At 39.6% G+C, this 27,803-nt stretch overlaps 1 protein-coding gene across 2 annotated transcripts in view; it reads right to left on the bottom strand.

Annotated features, from left to right (window-relative positions):
• Nucleotides 1-1,804: 1,804 nt before the first annotated feature.
• The window catches only part of PPARG (peroxisome proliferator activated receptor gamma), a 111,280-nt gene continuing 85,281 nt past the window's right edge, over nt 1,805-27,803 (bottom strand). For both annotated transcript variants that reach the window (XM_045023286.1, XM_045023285.1), the window contains 2 exons: nt 18,266-18,716; nt 1,805-2,787 (listed from right to left, as the gene is read on the bottom strand). In XM_045023286.1, coding sequence (XP_044879221.1) covers nt 2,540-2,787; nt 18,266-18,716 — 699 coding nt within the window. In that variant the 3' untranslated portion in view covers nt 1,805-2,539. The remainder of the gene's footprint in view (nt 2,788-18,265; nt 18,717-27,803) is intronic.

The raw sequence follows: 27,803 nt of genomic DNA on the forward strand, positions 1-27,803 counted from the left end.
GAAGTATACAAAGTATAGAAAAAAGTTAGCAAACGTTTCAGAAATCTGGCTGATGCCAGTTACTAAATATCCCTTTTTATTTCTAATCAGAAGGATGGCTGATGTATCCTGTTTCTGTTTTAACTTTCTGTCTAAAAGCCTATCAGCTTTATTGCCCTTTTCATAATATTTTTGTTTAATATAGCTAAACGTTTGCTCAGCCTTACCTGTTTGTAACAGTTTAATCTTCCCTCTAATTTCAATTATTTTCTTATACATTTTTTTAGATCCTATAGATTTATGTCTCCTTCCAGAAAAGAAGTTATTTAACTAAAGTATCTTCTTCAAGAGCTCTCATCTTTTTGAGGTATGATATTTTATTTATAGGTATTCCCTTCATTACTGCTTTTCCAGCGTCTCAGAGAACTCTCATATCATTTTATGCTATATAGTACTGATTTTTTTTCCAGTTTATGGTTATAAGGGGGTGATACAACAAAGCTCCATTCAACCACCAGGCCCTTTGTTTTTCTACCGAGTCCCAGTCTTGCAGCGGAATGATCAGACCAAGTTATAACTCCCAGTTTAGCTTTTTTGACCAAATTAGCCAAAACCCTGGAAATGAAAATCATATCAATCCTGGAATAAGATCCATGAGTAGCAGAATAATATGTATAGTCCCTGACATCCAGATTCATTTCCCATCAGACATCCCCCAGATCCTCATTTTCTGAGTGATGCAACAAATTTGCATTTGCTCCTCCCCAACACCTCTGTGTACATACAATTGATCCAAAATGGAATTAAGCACCTTGTTAAAATCCCCCCTAGAATTATATCCCCTTCCATAAAACTTCGCAAGTCACTAAAAAACTGATTTTAAAAAAAGCTTGTCTGTGATTCAGAGGATATGCATTGGCCAAGGTGAGAAGTTTACTTTTCAAGAACCTCTGAATTAAAATATATCTGCCCGCTGTATTTATAAATTGTACTGAAACAATGAAAGAGAAGTGTTTAGCAAAAAGTATTGCCACCCTGCTCTTTTATTAGATTGGCCTGGAAAAAGATATGGTAGCTGAGTCCAAGATGTATTCAGGCGTTTATCATAATTTTTCTTCAAGTGTGTTTCCTATAAATAGATTATACTCAGAAACTTCTTTGTCAGCGAGCAGAATACTCTTTTCCTTTTTGTTGGATTATTCATTCCCATAACATGAACAGTCATGACATTAATAAACTCACCCACGAGTAAAGATCTGGCCTAAATTCTGAAGACTCACACACAAACTTATACCCTCCTCCTGGTCCACTTACACATCACCTCTGAACTTGGCTCACTAAGTTTAAGGCATACTTTGTGATATATAAATAAAAACAACAAGGGATTCTCACTTGGTGTCAACTCCCTATTTTACCATATGCCTTCCGGTTAGTTGCTCTTTTTGCAACATCCCTCTCTTGGCCCCTCAGTGAGACTTACATCAACTAGACTCCCTCTGTGGACCAATGTCACAGATGGCATTTAAGGGTGTATGTTGATTCCTGGGTCTGACTCTAAGGGAGTATGAATTCAATGCTGAGAGTACTAAAAGAAGGTGCAAGTTACTGCAGCTTCCCTTAGATTCAATCAAACTAGCCTCTGAATTTGGTCCTTAGTGTATTCTTACCTAACATGTTGGGGACAACACACAACAAAATTAATGAGTAATGAACAGCTCAAAACTTCCATGTTCCCAACACTGACATCTGAAAGACAAACTAACACAGTGGGAGATTATATTGTGGGTTTATGACTTGAAGAACAAATCCAAACCCTGCTTGATGTTCATAAGTCACTTTATTTCTATTTTACATAGCACTTTGAGCAGAATATGCTGCTTGATGATGGTGCATAATGTGAAATAGGTCTCAGCCCCAGTTGCATAGCATAGACTGCTCTTGGACTAAGTTAACTAAAAAGGTTTCTTGTTCCTAAAAATGTCGTAAACTGCTGGTGGTTTCCTGATGTCACTTATATTTGGAGATGGCAGTGTAAGAGTTTTAAAGTGGGTCCAATGTAATCAAGCCCAATATGTATAATTATAGTCTTCTGAGTTCTCATGAAGAATTTCAATAACCTGAGATTCAATCATTGTTTTTGTTGCTAACTTTTGAGTTTCACTTATAGAACCAGATGTAGTATCTTGGATTTCCTCTAGACATGTTTGAGGAAGAAGACTTTTATTTTTAAGTTGAAAATTTAACTGCACTGTTAACCAACTTCAGTGAAGTTTTAAACATATTGGACAAGCAATTTTGTTTAAGAAATAAGATAGTTAAAAAATTAATTCTGAAAATACTGCCAACAATTTCATGATATAGACATTTTTAATATTAAAAGTAAATTGTAAATGTGTCTTTATAAACAATATGCATAAAATACATCTACTATACTAAAGCTTTCTCTCTTTTTTAAATGGTATTTCACAGTAATTTCTTAGGTATGTAATGTTTTCCCTCAAAGAAATAGTGCAATTTGAAGAACGTACATTATGTCAGCAGATTAGAATTTTTGTGGTCATTAATACAAGTCTTTGTAGATTTCTTGTAGGAGTGGATGAAGACTCATATCTGTCTCCGTTTTCTTTATTATTTGCAACAGCTGCACATGTTCTGTTACAATCTGTCTGAGGTCCGTCATTTTCTGAAGCAACTTTGCAAACAGCTGTGATGATTCTGGGTGATTCAGCTTTAGTTGGAGCTCCAAAGCTTGCAGCAAATTGTCTTGTATATCTTCAATGGGCTTCACATTCAACAAACCGGGGCGATCTAGGAAAAATAATAGTGGGGGAAGGAACTGGTGAATAAAATAGTAACTTTGGTTTGGAGAAGAACACCTCAGTCATTCGCTTTCTCAAAGGTTTCTCCAACACACTATCTAAAAGTTGCACTTTTTGAATGCTGTTTGATGATTTCCTTTTTTTTTTTAATGGACAGCCTCTTATTAAAGCATTCACAAGAAAAATAGTCTTAGAAAGGGTACAAGCATCAGTTAGTTACAGATATAGAGGCAGGGCTAACGAGGGTGAGGGGGAGCCGGTACAAAGTACTGGGGCCCGGCAGTCCGGAAGGGGGCCCGGGGCCCAGCTTCCCTGGCTTTGTCGGCCATGTTTAGCCGGTCCGCCCTTGCTGGGGGGCCCGAAATTTTTTTTTCACCAGGGCCCGAACCCGCTCTCGGTGGCCTTGTATAGACGTATGTATGTAGTACATTGCAATGCATATTCTACGCCAGATTCCCTTGTTGAAGGAAGAGTAAGTAAATAAGATACACTTGAAGGACATCGAAGTCTTCACTGGGTAAATCATCAATGGACATCAACATACAAACAACTGGATCTACTAGTGTTTGATACCTCTTTAAAATCTGCAAATGATTCTTCCTATGATGATGAGGGTAATATAAAAACTTGGATGGGTGCTGAAAAAGCAAACTAGTCAAGCCACAAATGTGACTTCAATGGGAGACATGACTGAGGGCCACAGATTTTGGGCCACAGTGTCTTCATAATTCTAACTTGCTGGATTTAAAGATTTTGTGCTTAATTCTCCCCCAAGTCCATACTCCACTGGGCTTTCAGAGAGCTGGTTATGGTTCCCTGGTTCCGCCCCGGCATCAGTTAGAGGGAATCTCAGGAACCTTATGCCAATGGAGGATTCTTGCATCAGTGACATTGCTTCCTGAGGGATGGTGTGTGTGTGGGTGGGGGGTTGGTGCTGGAGCTGTTTCTACTGGATTCATGATAGCAGAGAGTTCTCCTCCAAGAGGGGAATTCTGTTTTAGACATTTACAACCAAAATTCGAACCCTTTCAGTACATGAGCTATGTAAAGGAACCACATGGAACTGGAGAATCTGGCCCTTCTTTTTGTTTCAGGCTTTTAATACTGAGACCAATTTTCCCTTTTCTCTTCCAATATGCCATGTCTATCTGGGCTCGACTACTTGAATACATGATTTTTTATTTAGTAATAGCATTCCATTGCAGGGCAATGCTGCTGATATGTCTTGTTCTTTAAAAATAGCTTTGCTTAGGTCTCTTATTTCATGTGAAACCATTTGACAGAAAGATTAAATCTTTAATAGCAACATTTGTTCTGTTAACTCCTCCCTCCTCCAACTCCTTTTATTAGGTCGTGGCCATTATTACTTAACATGACTCACGGCAATTTATCTAACTTCATGTAATAAAAAATTTGAATCTATGGCCACAGAAGTTAAGGACATGGCCGAACGCTGTTGTAATTGCACTAAATTGTCACATTTGATAATTATTGTCAATGACATGTTACTTCTTAGGTTGCTAATATGTAACCAAGTAAACCAACTTTACATTGGGTATGGCCTACATGTGCCCATGACAAAGCAGAAGTTAATCATTTTACTGCTTAGCCAACAGATTAGTCTCAAAAGTTGATCAATAACAAGCAGTGCATACATCTGGGCACAATGGAGGCATTTTCTTCGATATGGAGTATGGAAAGGAGAGGGGGTATTCTAAATTAATTGCTGATTAGGTACTCTGTAGGATGTGTGTCATAATGGATAAAGCACTAGACTGGGACCCAGGAGACCTTGATTCTATTCCCAGCTTGGCCACTAGCCTATAGAGTAATCTTGGGCAAGTCATGTCACTGCTCTGTGTCAATTTCCCATTTTGTAAAATGGGGAAAATGATGCTTACCTCCTTTATAAAGCACTAAGTGGTATTATTGCCTGGCTGAAGTTGGGGTTGATAGATGAAGTACCTGTTCTCCAGTCACCAGATTAACTCAGCACTATCTTTACAGGAATCTCAGTTCATTTTCACTTTGCTTTTACAATGTTGCCATGTTTTAGGCCTTGTATAGACTTAGGTTTTTAGTCACCAGTGAAACTACAACTGATATGGCTTCCCCCCAGTGCAAACCTTTACAGGAGATGCATCACACTGCTATAAAACACCACTTGTACTGGTGTAATCTGAACCCAGGGTAAGAAGCATAGCATAATCTGTGGTTTACACAGATGTAATGTGTCTACAGTAGGGGTTTGCAACCGGGCAGCTATAGCTACACCAATGGTTAGAAACGCCAACTGCAGACAAGCCAAGAAACTAATCACAACTTTAACAAGAAACTCAACACCATCATGGATAAAATATCTACAGTTAAGCACTTTTATGAAGAGAGAGGACCTGATTCTCAATCATTTTATCCCTGTGCTTGGGGCAGGAATAAAGGAGTATGTGGGGGGCAATAAAAGTGGCTTTATGCCACATTTACAATCCCCATGCGCTAAGCAAGTCTGGGGCTTGTCCAGCCCCTAGTGTAAACTACAGTAACCTCAGGACTAAGCTAATTTATGTTAGGGCTGACCATGGTCCCCTATAGGCCTTGGGAAGCATAAAATAGTTGGAGTGCACTGTACTCTGGCTGTGTTTCCTCTTTGCCTCTGTCCTGTTGCTTTGGAAGAGGACTGGGAGCAGGGTCAGTGTACAGGCCTTAAACCAGCTCTATGCCAGATGGGGAGATTCCCTGTTCAGTGCATATAGTCAAAGGGTCATCTTTGCCTCTTTTATTCTACCAGGGTGACCTAAAAGAACCTTAGTCCACTGGAAAATCATGCCTGGACATTATAAAGGGCCAGATTAGTAGTCCTATGGTTTCTGCTCTGCAGAACAACCTCGGATTCAGTTACCAAAACTAGTGGCTTGTTGTTTTGGTGGATCTGGATCTGGAGAGGAGAAAGCAATTTTCATCACAATGCAACAATCTCTCCTATATAAGAGCAGTGTTTGATGTGTCATTCTGGTTCTTCTCAAATAGAATGTTAGTCTGACGCAGCTGCAGATCAAAATCTGAGCTTTGAAGTTCAGGGGCACTTGGATTTGGGGTTTTGGCTCAAGCTCATTTCTAGCATTTACAAGTATATATTGAACAGAGCAATCACAAAATCATAAAGAGAGGAAATCATTACATAAACTGAAGCAAAATATTTATTTATGTAGAGGAAAGTCAGGATTTATCAGCATGGATTTTCTAGAAACTAGCTATCCCTCTTCACTCAGTGTACTACACACCATAGTAATCTTTTCCCAGAAATCATTATCCCAAAAGTTTTAGTAAATTTTTAAAGAATGTTTTCCTTTGTTCCTGATTTTATTATTAACCTGTGCTTGGTTGGCAGAGGTCACTTATATAAACATATACCAGTTTACTGGCAATATAAACAAAAATATCTTGTAGTGTAAATATCTGCAAACAGAAAAACCACCTGCAAATGAACAATACTTTCTTATTGATTTCCTAGAGGATTTTCGAAATATCATCAAGACATTTTAAAAATGGCCTACTGGACTTTGGATAAATTATCAAGACTTATTTTCAGACTACCTGGGTACATTGAAGTTGGTACAATACACATTTGCTCATATCAATCCTTCATAAACCTCCCAACTGGATATTTCTAAGCTGTTAATAATTTTGTCTTTTGGATGCTACAGCTTTAAATTTCACTGCCTTGCTGATGAGGAAAACTGAACCAGCTGGATATGACTCAGTGCACAGCAAAATACAGGTCAAACAAGCATGAAGACTATAGCTTCTATTTCCCTTGGGATTAGCCTCCATTTCCCTTCTGTCTCTCTTGATGCTGGAAATTATCAAGGTGTGAATTTTTCAGATGTAAAACCCAAATCAAGGCAAATCATCCCCAAATCTGACTTGCAGGGTCTCTGAAGCAAACCCAGAATGTCAGCATCTAGGCTGGGATTTACAAAGGAGCCTAAGTGAATTAGGCATTCAAATTCCACTGAAGTTCAATGGCTGACTTCCTTAGGCTCCTTTATAAAACCCAGCCTAATGAAGCACTGGAACTAGGATCAGTGAAGCTGGCAAAGGCCTATTGGGTCACAGAATATCAGGGTTGAAAGGGACCTCAGGAGGTCATTTAGTCTAATCCCCTGCTCAAAGCAGGATCAATCCCCAGACAGATTATTGCCCCAGATCCCTAAATGGCCTTCTCAAGGATTGAGCTTACTACCCTGGGCTTAGCAGGTCAATGCTCAAACCACTGAGCTATCCCCCACCTCCAGCCTGTTAGTTTTCAATAACCAGATGCCGAAGAAAGAAAAGTCCTATTGAAGGCAATATAGATTTTGCCTGAGAAATGACTTCAGGATATGAGCCATTATTTTGAATGCTATACTTTTCTACAAACAGAGGATGACACCATCTCTGTCTCAAGAAGCTTATTTAGACCAGACACAAGACAATACTGTTCAAACCTATGAGACACTTGGGTTGAAGCTGCAAGCATTACCTGCACAGCTTGAAGTTAACCACGCTCACTAGGGTAGAAGAAGATGTGTTTTTTGTGAAGGGATTAGTAGGCGAAGGGAGGTCATTCAGGGCACAAAGAGAGGGAGCTCCAGGCAGAGGTGGCACTGTGGAAGAAGGTACAAGAGTGGGAAATAGATATGGGGTCTTTAGTTGGGAGCCTTGGGAAGAGTATAGATCTGTGAGTCTCAACCAGGGGTACGGGTACCCCATGAGGTATGCAGAGGTCTTCCACGGGGTACATCAACTCATCCAGATATTTGTCTAGTTTTACAATAGGCTACATAAAAAACACTAGGAATGTCAGTACAAACTAAGGCCATGCCTACACATACATGGAATCAATTCAGCGGTGCTGCTGTAAGAGTACTTGTTTAGCTGCGTTATGCCTATGGGAGAGAGCTCTCCTGTCAACATAATAAAACCAGCTCAACGAGTGGTGGTAGTTATGTCAGCTGGAGAATGTCTCCTGCTGACCTAGTGCTGTGCACACTGGTGCTTATGCCACTCAGGCATAGATAGTTAGAGGGGGGTAGATAGAAATGAGAAGCAACAATATGAGCAGGAACAACATTGACATGGAAAGTGAGACGAAGCCAGCATATAGATTTGAAGAGAGGATAGACTAAGCAGTGGAAGAGATGAATCAGTCCTAGCAACAGCATTTTCATAGACCACAGTAGAGAGAAAGGTGAAGGGGGGGGGGCAAGGATGAATAGGTGGCAATTGTTAAGGTAAGAGAAGACCAAGATGAGAGAGGGGTGAAACAGGATATTGTCTTTAAGCTTATGTGAGTGGGAGGATGGTGTAACTGTTGATGTTACTGGAGAACAGAGCGCATTGAGTCCATTCCCTATAAGCACAGAGTGCAGTGCTATGGAGGAGCTATTAAAGGGCTATTATCATCCTGGTGTTCCCTCTAATTTTTCCCACCCATGTGCGGAATGAATTTTGTTATATGCACCTATATGGAGATCACATCACTTCCATATTGGTGCACATATCAAAATTCATATGGTGGGGTGGGGTAGAGGGGTTCGGAGTGTGGAAGGGGGCTCAGGGCTGGGGCAAAGAGTTGGGGTGTGGGGGTGTTTGTGAAGCCTCTGGCTGGGGGTGTGGGCTCTGGGATGGGGCTGGGGATGATGGGCTCAGAGCTGGGGCAGAGGCTTGGGATGCGGGGGGGTGAGGGCTCCGGCTGGGGGTGTGGGCTCTGGGGCTGGGGATGAGGGGTTTGGGGTGCCATATGGCTCCCTGGGGCTACAGTGGGGAGATAGGACTCCCCTCCAGCTCTCTCTCCAGCAGCGCCTGGGCTGGGGGGGAGAGGTGCCTGTCCCCCGGCTGCGACAGGTCAAGGTTCACGCTGGGAGGAGGGGTGCCTGTCCCCCGACCAGGGCTGTATTGGGTCGGGGCTGGGCGCCTGTCCCCTGGCTGTGGCAGGTCTGGGGCTGGACTGGGGCTGGGGGAGGGGTGCCTGTCCCCGGCCGCGGCAGGTCTGGGGCTGGGCTTGGTCAGGGCCTGGGGGAGGGGCGCCAGTCCCCCAGCCACAGCAGGTTCGGTGCTGGGCTCGGTCGGGGCTGGGGCCGGGGTTTGGGGAGAGGCATCTCTCCCCGACGCAGTCCTGAGCACCTCCGCGACACTTAATAGGTAGCTGTGCGACCACGCAGTTTATAGGGAACTTAGGTAACCATCAAAATTTTTAAGACCTATTTCTTCATCTGTGTTACAAAGGTCATTTCAGGTTATTAAAACTGAAAGTATTTTAAAAGTCAAATTTACTTTTCACCAGTTGTACTCATTGCTAACTACTTGTCTTTTGCCTGGCTTGGACAATGGAAGCAAACTAGACCATTTCACTTTTTGTTTATTATTAGTTAGTTTTGCTTTCTGGTTCCCATTCATTAGCACAAGGTTATTTCATTTGGTTTGGAAACACTGCAGGAAAATGTTTAAATCCAAATAAACTGTCTTAAATTATTGAAAAAAAATTAATTAAAATTGTTCTGAGATTTGCAGAACATTTTTTTTCAAAACAACCCCCAAATTTTGGGTCTAAATTACCTGACTGTATCTGTTTAAAGAGATACTTCACTTTTTCTTATACAAAAAATAGGTTTTACATATATGAAAGACTCTTTCAGGTTTGAATGTCCTTAAAATTAACTATATTTTTTGTTATTCCTCACTTACAAAATGTCCATCTGCATGTCTCTAGGTCTGATGCTAGTATGCAAAATTACATTACATTTTATGTCTATAACAACCATCATTAGTCAAGGTCATTTAGAGTTTAAATACACATTCCGAAATCATAATATGATAAAATATATAAAGAGACATAATGGCTGATTGAACACTTTTTTCTACTGCTATTTCTGCAGAGGAGACAGATATGACTCAGCAGTTTGGGTTTTACTTACCAGTCTGTAACATGCAGTGCACTCGTTAGGTTTTTGGTTCAAAGCCCACAGTAGTTATCTGCAGTTGTTGTCTGATTAGGATGTATTTCATTGTTCTAACATGATTACTACAAGGGTAATTTTTGTAACGGTCAGTGCTAAAATCCTTGGTAATATTCAGTGATGAAACCTCAAATTTTTCATATTGTGGTTAAATGATTTAATATAGCAGTTAACAAAAACAGCTACTCTGGGCTCATGAACTGCTCCAAAACATAGAGTCGGAGACCCGACAAGTCAGAAGCAGAGACAGGACTGAATCAAAATCCTCGGTCTGAGTGCGGATCTGGATCCAAACTTTGTAGCTAGACCTTTTTACAACAGGTCAGACCAAATTCCCAGAGCCAAACATTCTCCCAAATTTGTGGGCTATTAAGTGGTGGAGTTGGGATCTGGAACTAGACTTGCTGCTTGGACTAGGGTTGTCAATTTTGGTTGGACATATTCCTATAGGTTTCATCACATGATATAATCTTTAAAGATTAATCTTTAATTCCTGGAAACTGCAGGACAATTCTGGAGGTTTGGCAATCCTAGCTTGGAACCATCTATAGTCAGAGGAATGACTACGCAAAAATGACCCAGTAATTTCCCTATTTATTCTGTCTCAGAGACTTCCTTAACAAATTTGCTAAATTTATAAGCAGGAATGAATTAAGACTAAAGAAGGCTTCCATTCTCCAAAACTTCTAGCATCCCCTTCTCCTGAGACATTTCTTTCCTCCAACCCTCTGACAGACTCCTTGTTCTTTCCTATCTAAGCAGAATACTTCATCCCAGTTTATCCCCCAGAAACAGGTTCTTGGTGTATGTTCTCTCCCCAGAGTCAGTCAGGGCTTCTGCTCAAATTCACTACAGTGTAGGGATCCACTGTGAACCAAGGAATCTGGATCACAAGGATCCTGCTTTTAATACACCTCTGTTCACAAGACAAAAGGACAATTTTTCTCTAATATTCAGCTCTACAAACTCAGCATAGGATCTGAGAGTGAAGCTATCTTTTTTTCGGCTGTGCATTATCACCAGTGATGCAGAAGCTGTCATTTTACTGATGATGCATGAGTCTGTATAGACTCCAGATGTACATGCTCTAAACTGCTAATAAGTAAAAACTTGGTTTGATCAGAAAAGTAAGAGAAATCAAATTGAAGACACATATGGTACAGATATGCTAAGAATGTGCTTTTAAAAAAAGCCATTGTTTTAACTTTATTTGTATTTAATATAGTAGTTTGTAAGCATGGTAAACTCCCCAACATTAATTCTAAAACCACAGGAAAAGCTCTAAAAGATTCTTTTTCTCTACAAATTCTAAAGCAAAGTAAATGTGAAAACTGAGGGCTTGGCTACATTTGCGAGTTACAGCGCAATAAAGGAGCCCCGGGCACCCTAGCTCACTCCCCATCCACACTGGCAAGTCACGTAGAGCGCTCTGTCTCCGCGGCTACAGTGCTGCTGGTACACCACCTCAGTGAGAGGAATAACGTTTGCTGAACCTTGGCTACAACGCACGGGCATCAGTGTGAATGAGGTGTTGGGTTACTGTGCTCTGATCGGCCTCCGGAAACGTCCCATAATCCCCTTAAGTCAAATGGCCATTCTTGTCATTGTTTTGAACTCCTGTAGGAATGTGGAAATCCCCCTTCAAAGCTCCATTTCTGACAGCTGGTATGCAAGCCATTAGTGTGGAATGCTGTGTGTGTGAGAGAGAGGCGGGGGGGAGGGAGGATCTGCTGCTGTCTGAACTTACAAGACAGCATGCTGACATGCTCTCAGCCCCCCAAAACCCCACTCTCTCTCCCCCCACATATACACAACACACTCCTTGTCACACTCCACCCCACCCCACCCCATTTGAAAAGCACGTTGCAGTCACTTGCATGCTGGGATAGCTGCCCATAATGCACCGCTCCAAATGCCGCTGCAAGTGCCGTAAATGTGGCCATGCCAGTATGCAAGCAGCTGTCAGTGTGGACAGACTGCAGCGCTTTCCCTACTGCGCTCTCCAAAGGCTGGTTTAACTCACAGCGCTCTACATCTGCAAGTGTAGCCATGCCCTGAGTTAAGCGCGTATTTTAGTGCTCAGTGTGCTATATTGTTGAGGGGCTGGGGACTGGGAGAGGGTAAGGTAGGGTGTCAGGTCAATCAGACCCTGAATCAGTAAAACACTTAACCATGTACTTAATCTTCTTAGCATATGCACAATATGCCTCAGGTGGCACATGACCAAGATTCATCACTGAATTTGGTCTGCCAATTGGATCATGAGCTTCCCTGGCCCGCGTATTGACGGGGAGTGTGATGTGAACACTGATCCATGCCCCCCATCTACTTAATATTATGGATGGACTCAAGTATGTACTTTAGTGCTTTCCTGAATCAGAGCCTCAGTGTATCAATGTTTTAATTCACTTTCTCTTAATACAATTTCACAGTTGGGATGCAACATAATAGAATCAGAAATTTAGTATGCTCTAGTCCTTCATATGTAAAAGTATTTCTATCTGTAGGATATACACATAACCCCCCCATAAATACATATACATACACATGTAAAAGAGTTCTATTTGGAGAAGTATTTTATAAACTCAAACACACCTGAACAAAGAAAAAGTCTAAGACATAATGGGAATAAACAGCCAATCAAACAAATTTTCATTCTCTCTATATGCAACCAGCATGAGATCTTGACCAGTGAAATAAAGGTTCACAGAAATATCATACCACAGCCACACACAGCTTTATAGAATTTTAAAGATACCTCAAGCTCTTTACCACGTATTTTGGCAACACTAAAAAATACCAGGAAACCACAGCAGAGAAGTAAATGAGACAGAGGAGAATAAGTTCTACACAGTTAACTTTAGCTTAACTAAACAACGATTTACACATATTTGGAGGGGAAAGGCTTAGAATTGCCTTCACCACTGTGCTAGTTTGTAAAATGAGATACTCCTTTTTACCAATCCAATCCAAATTAATGTACACAGCTAGAAGTCTTACTCCCCTTAAAAAGAGGACCAGGAACAATAGAAAAAGCCCTTTCTTTCTTCCCCTTTGGCCTTCCTCTCACAGGGGTTCCCTTGCAGCCTCCATCAACAAACTTTTGTCTCTTTTCCAGTAATCTTGTCAATTGCAAACTTTACAGGAAGGAGGGTATGCTAGTGCGGAGAAAAAGCGTGCTTTCAAATTAATTCAGAAATGGGCACAAAACAGACCACTTTTGAAGCCTAATATTTTCCTTTCAGTCTGCTTGCATTACTTTGATACCTCCTATTAAACAATGAGATTTCTTTCCATTTTGATGCAAAAATATTAGTTTTTCAAGCATCATTTCCCCATCATAAATGTTTATATGTGGGACTTTTCTCTTTTGATATGGAGCAAGTGGCCTTCCAACTTGAAAGATAATGACTCCCTATGAAATGAGTAGGGCCCTATCAAATTCACAGCCATGAAAAGTGCATCACAGACTGTAAAATCTGGTCTCCCACCATGAAATCTGGTCTTTTGTGTGCTTTTACCCTATTCTATATAGATTTCACGGGGAAGACCAGCGTTTCTCAAACTGGGGGTCCTGACCCAAAAGGGTTTTTTGGGGGGGTTGCAAGGTTATTTTAGGGGGGCTGTGGTATTTCCATCTTTACTTCTGTGTTGCCTTCAGAACTGGGTGGCCAGAGAGTGGCGGCTGGTGGCCGGAGAGCGGCAGCTAGCTCTGAATGCGGCACCTCGCCAGCAGCAGCACAGAAGTAAGGGCAGGAATACCATACCATTCCGCCCTTACTTCTGTTCTGCTTCCTTCAGAGCTGGGCAGCCAGAGAGTGGCGGCTGCTGACTGAGGGCCCTGCTCTGCAGGCAGCAGCACAGAAGCAAGGGTAGCAATACTATACCATGCCATCCTTACTTCTGTGTTGCTACTGGAAGTGGCTCTGCCTTTGGAGCTGGGCTCCTGGCCAGCAGCTGCCGCTCTCCAGTTGCCCAGCTCTGAAGGTAGTGCCCCCGCCAGGAGCAGCACAGAAGTAAGGGCAGCAGTACTGCAACCCCCCCGCCCCTACAATTACCTGGTGGCCCCCCCACAACTCCTTTTTGGGTCAGGACCCTCTACAGTTACAACACCATGAAATTTCAGATTTAAATAGCTGAAGTCATGACATTTACAATTTTTAAAATCCTAAAACAGTGAAATGTACCAAAATGGACTGTGAATTTGGTAGGGCCCTAATGAGCATATAGTTGCAATCCTTTTACCAGAGAAAGGGTGTCTTAAATCCACCCTTGTTGACAGCCAGTTTAAGGACTGAATGAGTATGAAGCCTGAACTATTCTCACCCCTTAAAGGTAGCCCTTCTAGGTCAGTGTTGCAGCACATTGGCAGGACTGTAGAGGGAAGCCTGAATATCCAGTGCCATAGATGTTCTGCAGATCAAGATCTCCAGGGGTATCAATATGGCACTATTCACAAGCTTATTTACAGGATTTTTTTTTTAAAGAAAGAAAAAACTGCATAAAGAAACAGTCATTTTCTCTATGGAACTGCTGAAAATCTTATATAGTCTACATGCTGCTCCCTCTCAGATCTCCTGTTTCAAGGGCTTCCTTTGAACACACTGCTCCGCTTCTTGGAATGTTTCTCATTTAGTAGTGGTCCAGAGACATCTACACGGCGCACATCACGGGACACCGTTAGTACCAGGTTGAGTAATTGAGAACGCTGGTCAGGGAAAAAACCCACTTCCTTCCTTGATGAACCAAGGGACACACCCCACCCATGTACTTGTTCACTACACCAATATTGACTTGGCCTCTAAATACATTCTATGGGTGACATATCCAAGACCACTTATCCACTGACGTTTTAAAAACTCCTGCACCCCAATCTGGGTCTATGTTGGTTATGTACTATATATGTATCTCATGAACCTTGTAACCGATGCTTGTAATCCCTCATAACCCAAGCCTGACCCCACACGTACAGTACCTTCCCTCTTAACTTGTGTAAATTTGATTTTAAACATTAACGTTAATAAATTTTTTACTGTTAAATAGCACAACCATTTACATATTGAGGCCAGGGTTGCTTGGGTGTCACAGAACAGCAAATACATCTATCATCCTAGAGTTCTTGTTTTTAATGGCCTGCAAGAGGTTGAGGCAACCTTCAGCATTGATTTCACTGGATCTGTGACCATTCACAGCAGCTGAGGATCTGTCTCTAGGAGTATGCAGGGCTAGATGGCTGGTGATGACAGGAAGGGGAAAAAACCTTTCTAAAAACATTTTTCTAAATCTCATTTTACCAGAATGCATTTCTCAAAATTACAGTAACTAAAAAAAATGCTCTGATGAAAATTTTACATTGCTAACAATGGGATAAAAAATGTCTCTTTTAAGAAATGGGGATTATTCTGTTGCCCATGATCAGCAACTCTGTCTCATCAGCATTTTTTTAATGTAATTAATTTTTTTTGCCTGAATTAAACATTTTCAGTATTCTTTTTAAGCAAAATGTACAAAGGCACATTAAGAACAGCTGTTTAGCATTATAATAATGAGCACAGTGCAACATTTGAAGTGATTGAAACTGAATGAGCCGGCCCACTGTGCTTTGAATGGCTCAGCTAGAACTCAAGTGGGTGACTGTGGAGGTGCAATTATTTTTAATTTGTTGCCATTATGGTTAATTTGTCGCTTCTCTCTGTCATTTTGATGTGGGGCTTTTGCCTTGTAAAATAGGCCATAAATGCTACTGTTTCAGTCTCAATCAATTTATAAGTTTTAGAGAAACTGTGATAAATTCCAAATGATTTCATTTCACAAACAGAAATTTTTCCTGTGTAATGTTTCAGCTAGAAATATCTCCAGCTCTTCTTTTCTTTCTTCTTCTCTTTAAACAGTGTAAAAGGTACCACTTAAGGAGACAGTGTATCCAACATTACTTCCCTAGGCAATGACAGAATCACTTATACAGAAGCAAAGCATTTGGCTGGAGTGTTTTTGTAAGTTTCTGTGAGCAGTCACTAGGTTTTTTTCCCCCTTTCTATGGTATTGCAACATATACCCAAAAGACTTTTTGAGGTGGTTTTAACATTACAGTATTCTTTGAGTCAGTGGCCTCTTAATAAAGGTGTAGTGGTTTTAGAACTCATAATTTCAGGTGACACTGGCCTGATTCTTCAATATTTTGGTAGGCTAACTTCCCACTGAAAACATCAGCAAGAGCATCCAAAAGAGCAGGGTTTCACTTCCATACTTTGTCGGACCTGTCTGTATTAAATTACCACTGTTCTTCATGTACTCCCACAGAACATATTAATATAAACTACAGCCGGAACACAGATTATAAAAATTAGTTTGTTATATGTACAATTTGACTCTATAGACTAGAGGACATCCCCAAGTAGGAAGAGAGATGTCATTGTCTTAGATAAGGTATGAGCTTTTTCAAAACATCGTCTTTCTTATTTTAAAAGTCTTGAAAGCAGGTAGAAGGATATCTCCTTCAGACATCTGTTTTCATATCAGAAAACTATAGGATTTGTATGTACAGTGACTGGATGAGATTCTGAACTAATTAAAACTAATTAATTAAATTCTAAAAGTGGTTCATGAATCTCGGTTTTCAGATTATTCATATAAGAAAAATTATTATTGGTTGATTAATCTGGTTCACGGAAGTTAACATTTCTTAGTGGGTTATTATCCTCCTGGGAGCCAAAACGTAAGATGACTTACCTCATACTTGTTCCCTCTAATGCAAAACAAACACCACTGAAATTTAACAGACCCAGTTTTGCAGCTACAGATTGAGAGTTCCCTTTTTTCAATTAGAAACGAGAGAGCTTTTAAAGGCCTGTTTCTCATCTGTTAACTTTTCTGTAATATCAGAAAACTCAGACTTTATTGGCTCACTTTCTGGAGTGTCTTTTTAAGCGTGTATAATTCCATTCCCCCTGCCCCCCCGCCAACCAAAAATGTACTCATATCATATTCTGCTTTATTGAATTAATTCAAAGTCCTCAGGGATCCATTTGTTTGAAAGTCTTGCTCAAGCAAAGGTCTTCTGAGAAGAACTGTACTTGTTTGAAGTGGATTCAGCTAGTCTAATAGAACATGTTGTGATATTTTCCCAGAATGCCAGAAAGTAATTTTACATTAATTTAAACGTGATGTATGGTATATCATACATAACAACAGACTCCAAACAAAATGTTTGATTTTTGTAGGTTAGCATATGGTGTTTATGTTTAAAGATAATTCAGTAAAAAAGCACTCTGCTTTGCTTTGTTGCAGACCTGAATTCAGAAACATGCACAGGTCTGCCATGACATCTGTGGTGCAGAACTGAGAATAAGTATACAGGCCAGCTGGGCCAAATTCTCATTTGGGTTACAGTTGTACAACACCACTGAAGTCAATGGGGCTGCACCAGCATAGAAGAGCTGACTCTGGCCTACGGTGTAGGCTTGATGTATCTGGTTTTCTATGGAAAGAGTGCTGCTTTGGAGAGCTGCCTGAAAACTGATCCACAGAATACCAGAGATGTGACAGAATTAGAAAAAGGCAGGCGATACCAATTGCTTCTTCTAAAGAAGAGTGAAAATTCACTGTCCTCTTTGGCAGAAAGTTGAAGACATTGCACACACATTGATGCCTTAACTTCTGTACCCATTCTGTCCACAAAGCATAGACATTGCTATTAGCCTACCAGCATGGAAAAGGTTGAGCAGACCATGAGGGCATGTTTTTTTCCTACTCTTAATAGGCTCTCACTTTCTTGAGTAACTCATTCATTTTTTTTTCTTTTTAAGGTAAACAAAACCCTATGTGGGTCAATATCATTGACCGAATTCAAATAACCTTACATTCCTGAGAGTCAAATGCTGAGTACTTATCCATTTGAAATTCTTACTGAATCCAAGCTATTAATATAAAATTAAGAGGCTGCGCAAGCTAATTGTAGGTGTAAAAGAATTCTTACTACAGTAGAGTGACTTTTAAATGGTTTTGCCAGTAAGATTCCCACCCTTCCTGTTTTAAGTAAGACAGTTCTGATTTAATTTTTTTAAGATGAAAAATACTGCTGACTCAGCAGGCATGTCCAGCTCAATCAGTAACAACAGCACATTCACACTGGCAGTTTGAAGGAATAACTGAAGGAAGACAAGGAATATCAAGTCAGTAGAGAGCTGATCAAAGGCTACATTTAAGCCATCTGGTCTCGATCTCTTAGTAGGTTTCAGAGTAGCAGCCGTGTTAGTCTGTATCCGCAAAAAGAACAGGAGTATTTGTGGCACCTTAAAGACTAACAAATTTATCTGCAGCTCACGAAAGCTCATGCTAAAATAAATTTGTTAGTCTTTAAGGTGCCACAAATACTCCTGATCTCTTAGTAGTGATCCCTTGTCCTGTTTTCACAGGAGTTAAAAGTAGCAAGTCTATTATATAAAACTGTGTATTAAATAAAGCAGTACTTACCTCCACTGAGTATAATGACAGCTATAAATATTGCCAGGTCACTATCATCTAGTTCCAGTGCATTGAACTTCACAGCAAACTCAAATTTGGGCTCCATAAAGTCACAAAAAGGTTTTCTCAGGCTCTTCAGAAACTCCCGCGTCATGAATCCTTGTCCATCGGATATGAGAACTCCATCTTTATTCATCAGTGAGGCCAGCAATGTATAGATGATCTCGTGGACACCGTATTTCAGGAGAGTTACTTGGTCATTCAGGTCAAGGTTCACAAAGCCGGGAATGCTTTTGGCAAATTCTGTGATCTCCTGCACTGCCTCCACTGAGCGAAATTGACACCGCTGGAAGATGCGAATTGCCACCTCTTTGTTCTGCTCCTGCAGGGGTGTCACATGTTTGCAATTGATCTGATCTTCACCCATCATTAAGGAGTTCATGTCGTAAATAACGAATGGCTAAAAATAAAAGTAAAAATGGGATTGAGTTTCATGTGTCCTTCCTACATACATTATCCTACTGAAAGACTATAAAGGCATAAACCATTGTTAAAAACCCATGGAAGTTGACATGGGATGTGTAAATACACATCAATATACCTAATAGTTTTGCTTTTGGGTTAAAATTCAGATAAATCCACTGAAGCAAACTTTCTTCCAGCATTAAAAATGGTTTGCAGAAAGGCCAAGTAATTGCTACAGATTTCCTACACTTACTGGGAACCCACTTCCTGGAGTTTTGGGATTTGGAGAGGGTAATTTTTTAAATAAATCAAGGAAAGCAATTTATTTTAAAATACAGAACTGATTTTCACTCCTAAAAAGTGTCTATTAATGTTTTTGTCCTCTCTTAATTTCACAAGTGTTTTATTATAAGAATTCAAAGTTCAGAAGGTTTGTTAATAAAAGAATATTATCTCTTTAACATGTATTTTAATAGTTTACATCCAATAATATATTACCCTTAAATGTTTAATTTGTAGTTATATTGGTACAATACTTTTTCTATAGATAGACACAATATGTTCACATTTATATTACTTCATATGCTGTTATGCTTATTTTTAAATCCAAGTCATAGTGTTACAAATAATCAAAACTGTTTTACCTTGACTATCTTGTAAATGGCATCTTCTGTTACACTGATATATTAAAGGACTTAAGAGTTTTTTAAACTCAAGTAACTTGTTAATGAGGAAAAAAAGTCCTTGATGCAAAGAAGTAAACTAGAATAAAGTGAATTCAGGTCACAACAATGAGTCTGCCTGTTAAAAATACCCAACTAGAATAAGTCAATTTGAAAACAAATTAGCAAAAGTAATGCCAGCAAAATTATTTTTCTGTGATCTGGAAACAATCTTTTTTGGAATAAACAGATGTGAGGCCCAATGACAAGAACTGTTAAAAGAAGCGGACAAGTGAATACTATGAATTTATGTTAGGTATCTCTATCCTTGGGGCCAAATTATTTAAATAAAGTACATGCATCATTTACTCAGGATTGTATTAGTTTATTTGGGAAAAACAAAGAACACATCCTCCCAAATCATTTGGTAATATTTGTTTTTTCCCCCGACAATTCACTCTGTCTTCCCTCCATTTTCCCACACATAAGTAATTATCTGTTATTCACCTCAACTGAAGTAAGAAACATGGGAGGTATAATTTCTAACATGCCTTTTAGCCTTCATGTATTCAACCCATTGACTTCAATGAGCACTGGATCAGGCCCTATGTTGCTGGCTCCCAAAAAAGTAATTTAAACATACGCCAACAATTGGATCATGTTCTGCTTCTAAGAAACATACCATTTTAATTGTTTAATTGTGAAGTTGGGTGGAAAACCACAAAGTTACATTTGAGAGGGGAGAAGGAGATGTGGATAAGGGAGAGCTACAATTTGTAAGATATCAGCTATCTTTAGTACCACTCTATTGTGTTCCAGCTGCAGAAATATTTCTTCAAACTGTGACCTATGTATGTAGCTGTGAATGTTTGATCCCCTTCTTATTCAAGCAAACTAAAATAATAAATAACCACAAGGTGCTACATATTTCTATTTGGCATTTACTTTTCTGCCTCAATTCTACATATACCAACATTTCTGTTTAAGTCTTCAATTTGCCCTTTGGCACCAGACATACAAAATTCATAGGTCAGAGATTCCAAGGCCAGAAGGAATCAGCCTGACCTCCTGTTTAACACAGGCCATAGAACTTCCCCGAAATAATTTCCCAAAAGAGCATATCTTTTAGAAAAAAACATCCAATCTTGATTAGAAAATTGCCATTGATTGAGAATCCAGTGGTTAAATACCCCTCACTGTTAAAAATGTACAGTTTATTTCCAGTCTGAATTTGTCGAGGTTCAATTTCCAGTATGGTATACTTTTCTCTGCTAGATTGAAGAGCTCATTATTAAAATATTTGTTCCTCATATAGATACTTATAGACTGTAATCAAGTCACTCCATAACCTTTTCTTTGTTAAGCTAAATAGATTGAGCTCCTTGAATCTATCACTATAAGGCAGGGATCAACAACCTTTCAGAAGTGCTGTGCCGAATCTTCATTTATTCACTCTAATTTAAGGTTTCGCGTGCCAGTAATACATTTTAACATTTTTAGAAGGTCTCTTTCTATAAATCATAATATATAACTAAACTATTGTTGTATGTAAAGTAAATAAGGTTTTTAAAATGTTTAAGAAGCTTCATTTAAAATTAAATTAAAATGCAGAGCCCCCCAGATCTGTGGCCAGGACCCAGGCAGTGTGAGTGCCACTGAAAATCAGCTCACGTGCCGCCTTCGGCACCCGTGCCATAGGTTGCCTACTCCTGCTATAAGGCATGTTTTCTCACCCTTTAATCATTCCTGTGGCTCTTTTTTGAACCCTCTCCAATTTATTAACATCCTTCTTGAACTGAGGACGCTAGAACTGGACACGGTATTCCAGCAGGGGTTGCATCAGTGTCAAATACAGAGGTAAAATAACCTCTCTACTCGTATGTGAGATTCCCCTGTTTATGCATCCAAGGATTGCGTTAGCTATTTTGATCACAGTGTTACACTGGGAGCTCATGTTGAACTGATTATTCACTATGCCCCCCATCCTTTAAGTATGGCCTACATTCTTTGTTTCTACATGTATGCATTTACATTTAACTATATTAAAATGCATATTGTCTGGTTGTACCCTGGTTAACAAGCAATCCAGATCACCCTAAAATATACAAAGAATATACAAAAGTCTGGTGGTAAAACCTTTTAATACCTTTGTATTTTACTTGGAACCAGACCTTTAGAAATCAGTCTTGGGAACTGTGCAGTCTTTCTGAGGAATGTATTTGTTACTGTCTTTGACTAGTCTTTTTTGATATTTAAAGTCAGCACAAGAAAATCCTGCTATTCTTTGACAATGCTTACAAAATGAAGATTTTAATCTCTTTGCAATGCCACTCCTGCAAAATAATTTACATTGCTCTCTTTTAGGTACCTACCTAAAAGACCATCATACCTGTTTGCTTTGTTCTTGGATCTTAGGTTCCTGCTACGAAATAAAAGTAAGATGCCTGAAAATTCTGGGTACAGGTATGTGAATGAGCACACAAAGCATCCCATCTGGTTACATAATTCCTATCATTACTACAACAAATATCTTTATCTTCCAAATGCAACAAGTTATTTTCTGTGGGCACTGATTCTTAAAGACTTAACTTCTTGTAGTCTGGCTGCAGAGACTTAAAAGCAATTTCAAAGATAGTAGTAGTAGATTGGGTCCCTGCTCATACAATCCACTTGTAAAAGTTTGTCTGCATAAGACCATTGTTTCAATTTAATTAAATCAGTTTAGAAGCCTAGTTAAGCTAAACTGATATGAGGCACTCTTAGGGTACGTCCAGACTACCCGCCGGATTGGCAGGCAGCGATCAATCTATCGGGAATCGATATATCGCGTTTCATTCCCGTCGACTCCGGAACTCCACCAGGGCGAGCGGCAGAAGCGGAGTCGAAGGGGGAGCCATGGCCGTCGATCCTGCGCCGTGAGGATGGGAGATAAGTCGAAATAAGATATGTCAACTTCAGCTACGCTATTCCTGTAGCTGAAGTTGCATATCTTACATCGAGCCCCCTCCCCGCCGCAGTGTAGACCAGGCCTTAAAACTGAAACAAAAGTATCCACATAAGAGGGTTGCACCAATTTAATTAAATCAGTTTTTAAACCAATTTAGTTAAATTAGCACAATTTTCTTATGCAGACAAGGCCTAAAATGAAACTGGTTGTGCCATTATGAAAGTGACCATCTGGCAAACCTAGCAACAGGCCATTTGTTTCAGTCAAAATACAAGACAATGTAAGATACATTGCTAATTGTTTGCCTACAGTACTATGACACTATCTTTCAAATTTCAAGATGTGTGAAAGCACATAGTAGGAAAAGGATATATATGTCTCAAGGCTTAGTGCACATTCTTCCAGTCCTGGCAACAGCAGAATATTTTTCATATAAATAACTGGATGGAATAATGACTCCACAAGTGTAGCTTACTAAACATCTACTTTCATTACTACTGGGTCAGTTCCTGGGGGAGGTTATAGCTCAGTGGTTTGAGCATTAGCCTGCTAAAGTCAGCATTGTGAGCTCAATCCTTGAGGGGCCCATTTAGGGATCTGGGGCAATAATCTGTCTGGGGATTAGCCCCCCTTTGAGCAGGGGGCTGAGGTCCCTTTCAACCCTGATAGTCTGAGATTCCTAGTTGCTCCTCTAGCACCAAATTTGAGAAAAAGCATAATTTATTATAAGGAGACATACATATTTCATAGAGCTGGACGGAACCTTGAAAGGTTATTGAGTCCAGTCCCCTGCCTTCACAGCAGGACCAAGTACTGTCCCTGACAGATTTTTGCCCCAGATCCCTAAATGGCCCCCTCAAGGATTGAACTCACAACTCTGGGTTTAGTAGGCTAATGCTCAAATCACTGAGCTAGCCCTATCATGGATAACAGCTGTTCTCTGCTTACTGTTCTGCTATGCTGATAATAATACTTCAGTGAGGCTCAGCCCACTCATATTACAGAATGAAAAACAAAAAGAGTTGACAATAGCCAAGAAAAAAATGCAATTTAAAGGCTCAAATGAACTCTGTAACCTGAAGCTCATTTTGCCATGGCTGGTGAGCGCTGTACATTCCAGAAGAGGACTTGTTACTTAGTAATTTTAGAATCCACATACTACCTTAGCATATCCAATCATTTTCAGGTGACGCAGATGCTACTGCAATTAAAAAAGGTATAAATTTAAACTGTGCCCATAGTAAACAGTTTGATGTTCCATAGCACAAAGTCCATTACAGTACAAATAATATAAAAGTTTTAATCATTATTTACTGACTGAGTGCATCCACTCTTCCAGTGGTATGTAAACATGGCCTGAAAAGTGGTAGCAATTATATAGGGGTTTGTCTGTTTATGTATTGTTTTATGGCAGACTCTAGCCTGGTGATTGGTTTAAATAGAACATCATGTGATGGTACGCTATATACATTGCATGAGCATTGCATCAGCATAACATTCAGGTATTACCATGTCACTTCCAAAGTCCAGACAGTTATTAATTAACCACCCAACAAAGCATAGCAGTATAGTTCATTCAGATCTCACACAGCTTTGGAGTATTTCTCAGAATGAAAATTGTGAATGTGCTGTCCTACTACAAATTTGGAACAAATGAAGAAGAGTTCACCCCTAAAAACTCCTGCCCAAACTTTACACTGGGCCCAGGGCATGCTGGGTGTTTAGGTCTCGATCCTACCAACAGTTTTATGTGAATAACATTATGCCAGTGAGTATTACTATTGATCTGAGTGTGACTACTCATATACATAAAATTATTTGTGTGCATAAGTGTTTGCAGGATCAGAGCCTCAGTCAATGCTGTTTAGATGTCCAAACAGCATGAACGCATTAGATAAAGCAGACAGTTGCTTGGTTTAATATTAACTCTAATTGCATCAGTTTAAGTATGTGAGAATAGCTGGTGGCATTCTTAGTACATAAACTCACACAATTTAGACTCAAACTCTGTTTCATACAATAGCATAAATAAGGTCAGAATCTGGTTTACAGAGTTTAACATGGAAGAATGAGACCAGTTTTAAAAAATATATTTAAAGATTCCTTTTATGAGGCAAGAATTTGGAAAATCAGCAGTATACATTAAAAGACAAAAAACAATATAATTAAGTTTGATCCTGCTCTGATGGCTTGGATGTTAGCTACTACAACCCAGCAGACCGCTCTTGCCCTTGAGTCAGCTAATTAATTCTACCACAAACATATGAGCAGTGAGATCTGAACTCTTATACAAAACAATCATCTCTCTCTCTCTTATTGTTAATAAACAAACAATTATGTATTAAATAAGGCTCTCAACATCCTTTATAAATAGGGGGCAATGCTAATTAGCAACTAGGAAGAGATCTTTGGTCCCCAACATTTTACACTGTTCAATTATGTAGGATTTAAGCAGTCCCTGAAAAATAGTTCCTAGCCCTACTGCTCAGGAAGAAAGCCTTCTAGTTGTGGACTAGGGTTGCCAATTTTGGTTGGATGTATTTCTGGAGGTTTCATCATATGACATAATCTTTAATTAAAGATTAATCTTTAATTCCTGGAGAGTCCAGGACAATCCTGGAGGTTTGATAATCCTATTGAGGACCAACGCAGTAGTCTTTGACAGAGTCTCCAGAGAGATATAAATAATAGCTTCAATAATTTATTTCTGATCTCAGATACTCTGGTGTGTGAATTAGGAGTAACTGCACTGAGTTTAAAACAGTGATAAGAATCAGGGTTTAAGAAAGATCTGAACTGCCACTTTTTCTCAATGAGGTGGTGACTCTGAAACCTAACAGTTTAAATGCTGATACTGTTAAATGTTTCACTACTGGTTATTTTAGCAGAAAGATCTGGACAACATCCTTATCCATTGTTGATTAATACAGTGGCACATATGGGATGAGAGCAAATGCTATCAGGAAAACTGCTCTATTTCCTAATTTAAAAAAAAATTGCACTGCTACAAGTGGTGGAGTTTCTCAGGTCAGAACTTTCTCTCCAAGGAAAAGAAATTGGCTGGCCTGCCTTCCATTTGAATTCTCCTGCCACGGCTAAAGCATGGGACATGAGACACAAAGAAACTACCACTGTGCTTCTCTGCCCTCTGTTCAGGATACAGAGAGGTTGGGGAAAAAACTGCTTTCCTTTCAGCATTGTCCTCTACCTACATGGGCTACTCTCATGCCTGAAGAGCAGCAGTCTAGAACTGCTGGTGTTCTTTTCCCTCCCTTTCTCATTGCTCCTTCTGCCAGCTGCTTTCCTGCTTACTGTAACATAGTGAGAAGCTTAAGAGGGAGCTGAAAGAAAGGCAGAGTGAAGCAGCAGGGCTGGGATGAAAGGACTTAAATACCACATATACACATGGAGAAATGTACTATATGCACAACTTCTATTCTCCCCTCCAACCTCTGCCTGGGATAATCACTGTACATATGGTACCCCATTCAGAACCAGAATATCCCTAGCATAGCAACTGTTTTCTTCTTGCTAGATGCTGATATCCTGTTGGAAAGACCAGCTGTACACAGATTCTGCAGCACCTCCGTCTTTTCTACCATATTCCAATGTGTAAGCCTATCTTCTAGAGGCACTGCAGTTGGCTAATTAGACCTCAATGGCAAGAAAATACAGTAAATGAAATGTGATATTATTAGGGCTGTAAAAAACAGCAAAATATTGTTAGTGAAATTCTTGCTAACATCATTTCACTTAGTCATATGCACCTGATATTTTGTACATGCTGTAATCTGTGCAAGAAAGTTGAGACACACAAATGTCTTGGTAAAAGACTTATCTTTTTTTTCCGATCTCAGTTGTGTGACGTAGGTCAGGGAGAGAAAAAGTAATACCCACGTCACACGGCAGACATCAATGGCTGCTGTTAAAGTTTAGATGCAAACCCACATGAAGTAACTATTTCATGTGTTTTCTTAATGAAAATATTTTGGTTTCATAATAGGCCCACTTTAGTGCACTAATTTTTTATTCACATTACAGTGCAAAAATTTGGCAAACTTTGAGACTCTTAATTTTGTTGTCAATGATTCACACACCTCTATTGCTTATAATTATTCATAAAATATGCATGCAAAGCTTCTTAAAGTGTAAGGATCAACCTGGCAATGCCCATTTTGATGATTATTCTATACCTGACTGATTTCTATGGGTTTGATCCATAAAACAGTTCACTTCCCAAATCAGATACATGCATAGAAGCAAAATTTCTACTAAGCATATTAATACCAAGGCAGGTCAGATTATAACTGTTCTCACTGGCTCTTTTGCAAGTTTAGGGTATGTCTTAACTGCAGAGTTAAGTTACCTACACTCAAGTTACTGCTTTTGAGTTAGATTAGCTTGAGAGAGAGTGGGCATGTTGCAAAATAACAGTTGGGCTTCTATGTCTGCACTGGTGCTACACTTATTCATATGTGGCACTAAAAATTCTTAGGGAAGTATCCCATGGTTCTTTGCTCTGCAGGAAGCTGAACTGCTCTATGAATTCTTTCCCAGTGAACTGTGTGATAAGTTGTCTATCCTGGACACATTTAGGGAGATGTTGGAGGACTAGGGCATTACAGTGGAGCTAGCCTGAGTCCACACTACAGAACAGTCATGTTAGCAAGTGACAAATTATGCTTTAGCCTATACCTCTTGAGGGGCCAGCCAAATTGAGTTAAAACACTGCCACACTTGAGTGAAGGGTTTTTGTGTGTGGATGGTACTTGAGTTTGGGGAATCACTTGAATTATAACTCGAGTTAACTTTGCAGTGAAGACAAGCCTTTAGTAGCAATCAAAAAGTGTGAAATTCTTTCCTGCCTTAGAAAATATCAAAGAAAATCAAATCAATTGGCCTCAGTGCGGTCCTAACTAACAAACTCCCTGATACTCAGCCTAAGGAAACACATCAACACCAATAGCTGTTATTTTTGGAAAAGTTTTTTATCTCATGTAGTTGAATGATGATAAAACAAAACTCCACTGTGTTTAATAGGATGTCATAGATGCATACTTTTATACTGATTTACAGAGATATTGCTGTATAATAAAAAAAGATCTTTACATGTTGCATTTTTCAAGGGAACCCACAAATACATATACATTTATTGCTAACTTACACAGATTTTCCTATAATGTGTTTCCTTAAAATTTAAGTTCTGATACCACAGGATGCTGAACTAACCAAGATAACTAACTTAAATGCAGGAACTCATCATTATATCTTAGGAACACGCAGTATACTTGGGGAGAGTGGGTGACAGTGCTGGTTCCATGAATCATTCAACACTTACGAAGCAGAAACCAAGGAGGGTATGACTATCATAATTTAACTACATGGGTTTAGAACATATCTTGGGTTCACAGCTGGTACTGGTAATACACTACTGTATGAATGCTTGCAATAATATTGCTGCCTATCCTCTAAC

This window comes from Mauremys mutica, chromosome 7 (genome assembly GCF_020497125.1).
Source record: "Mauremys mutica isolate MM-2020 ecotype Southern chromosome 7, ASM2049712v1, whole genome shotgun sequence".
Taxonomy (NCBI): Eukaryota; Metazoa; Chordata; order Testudines; family Geoemydidae; genus Mauremys; species Mauremys mutica.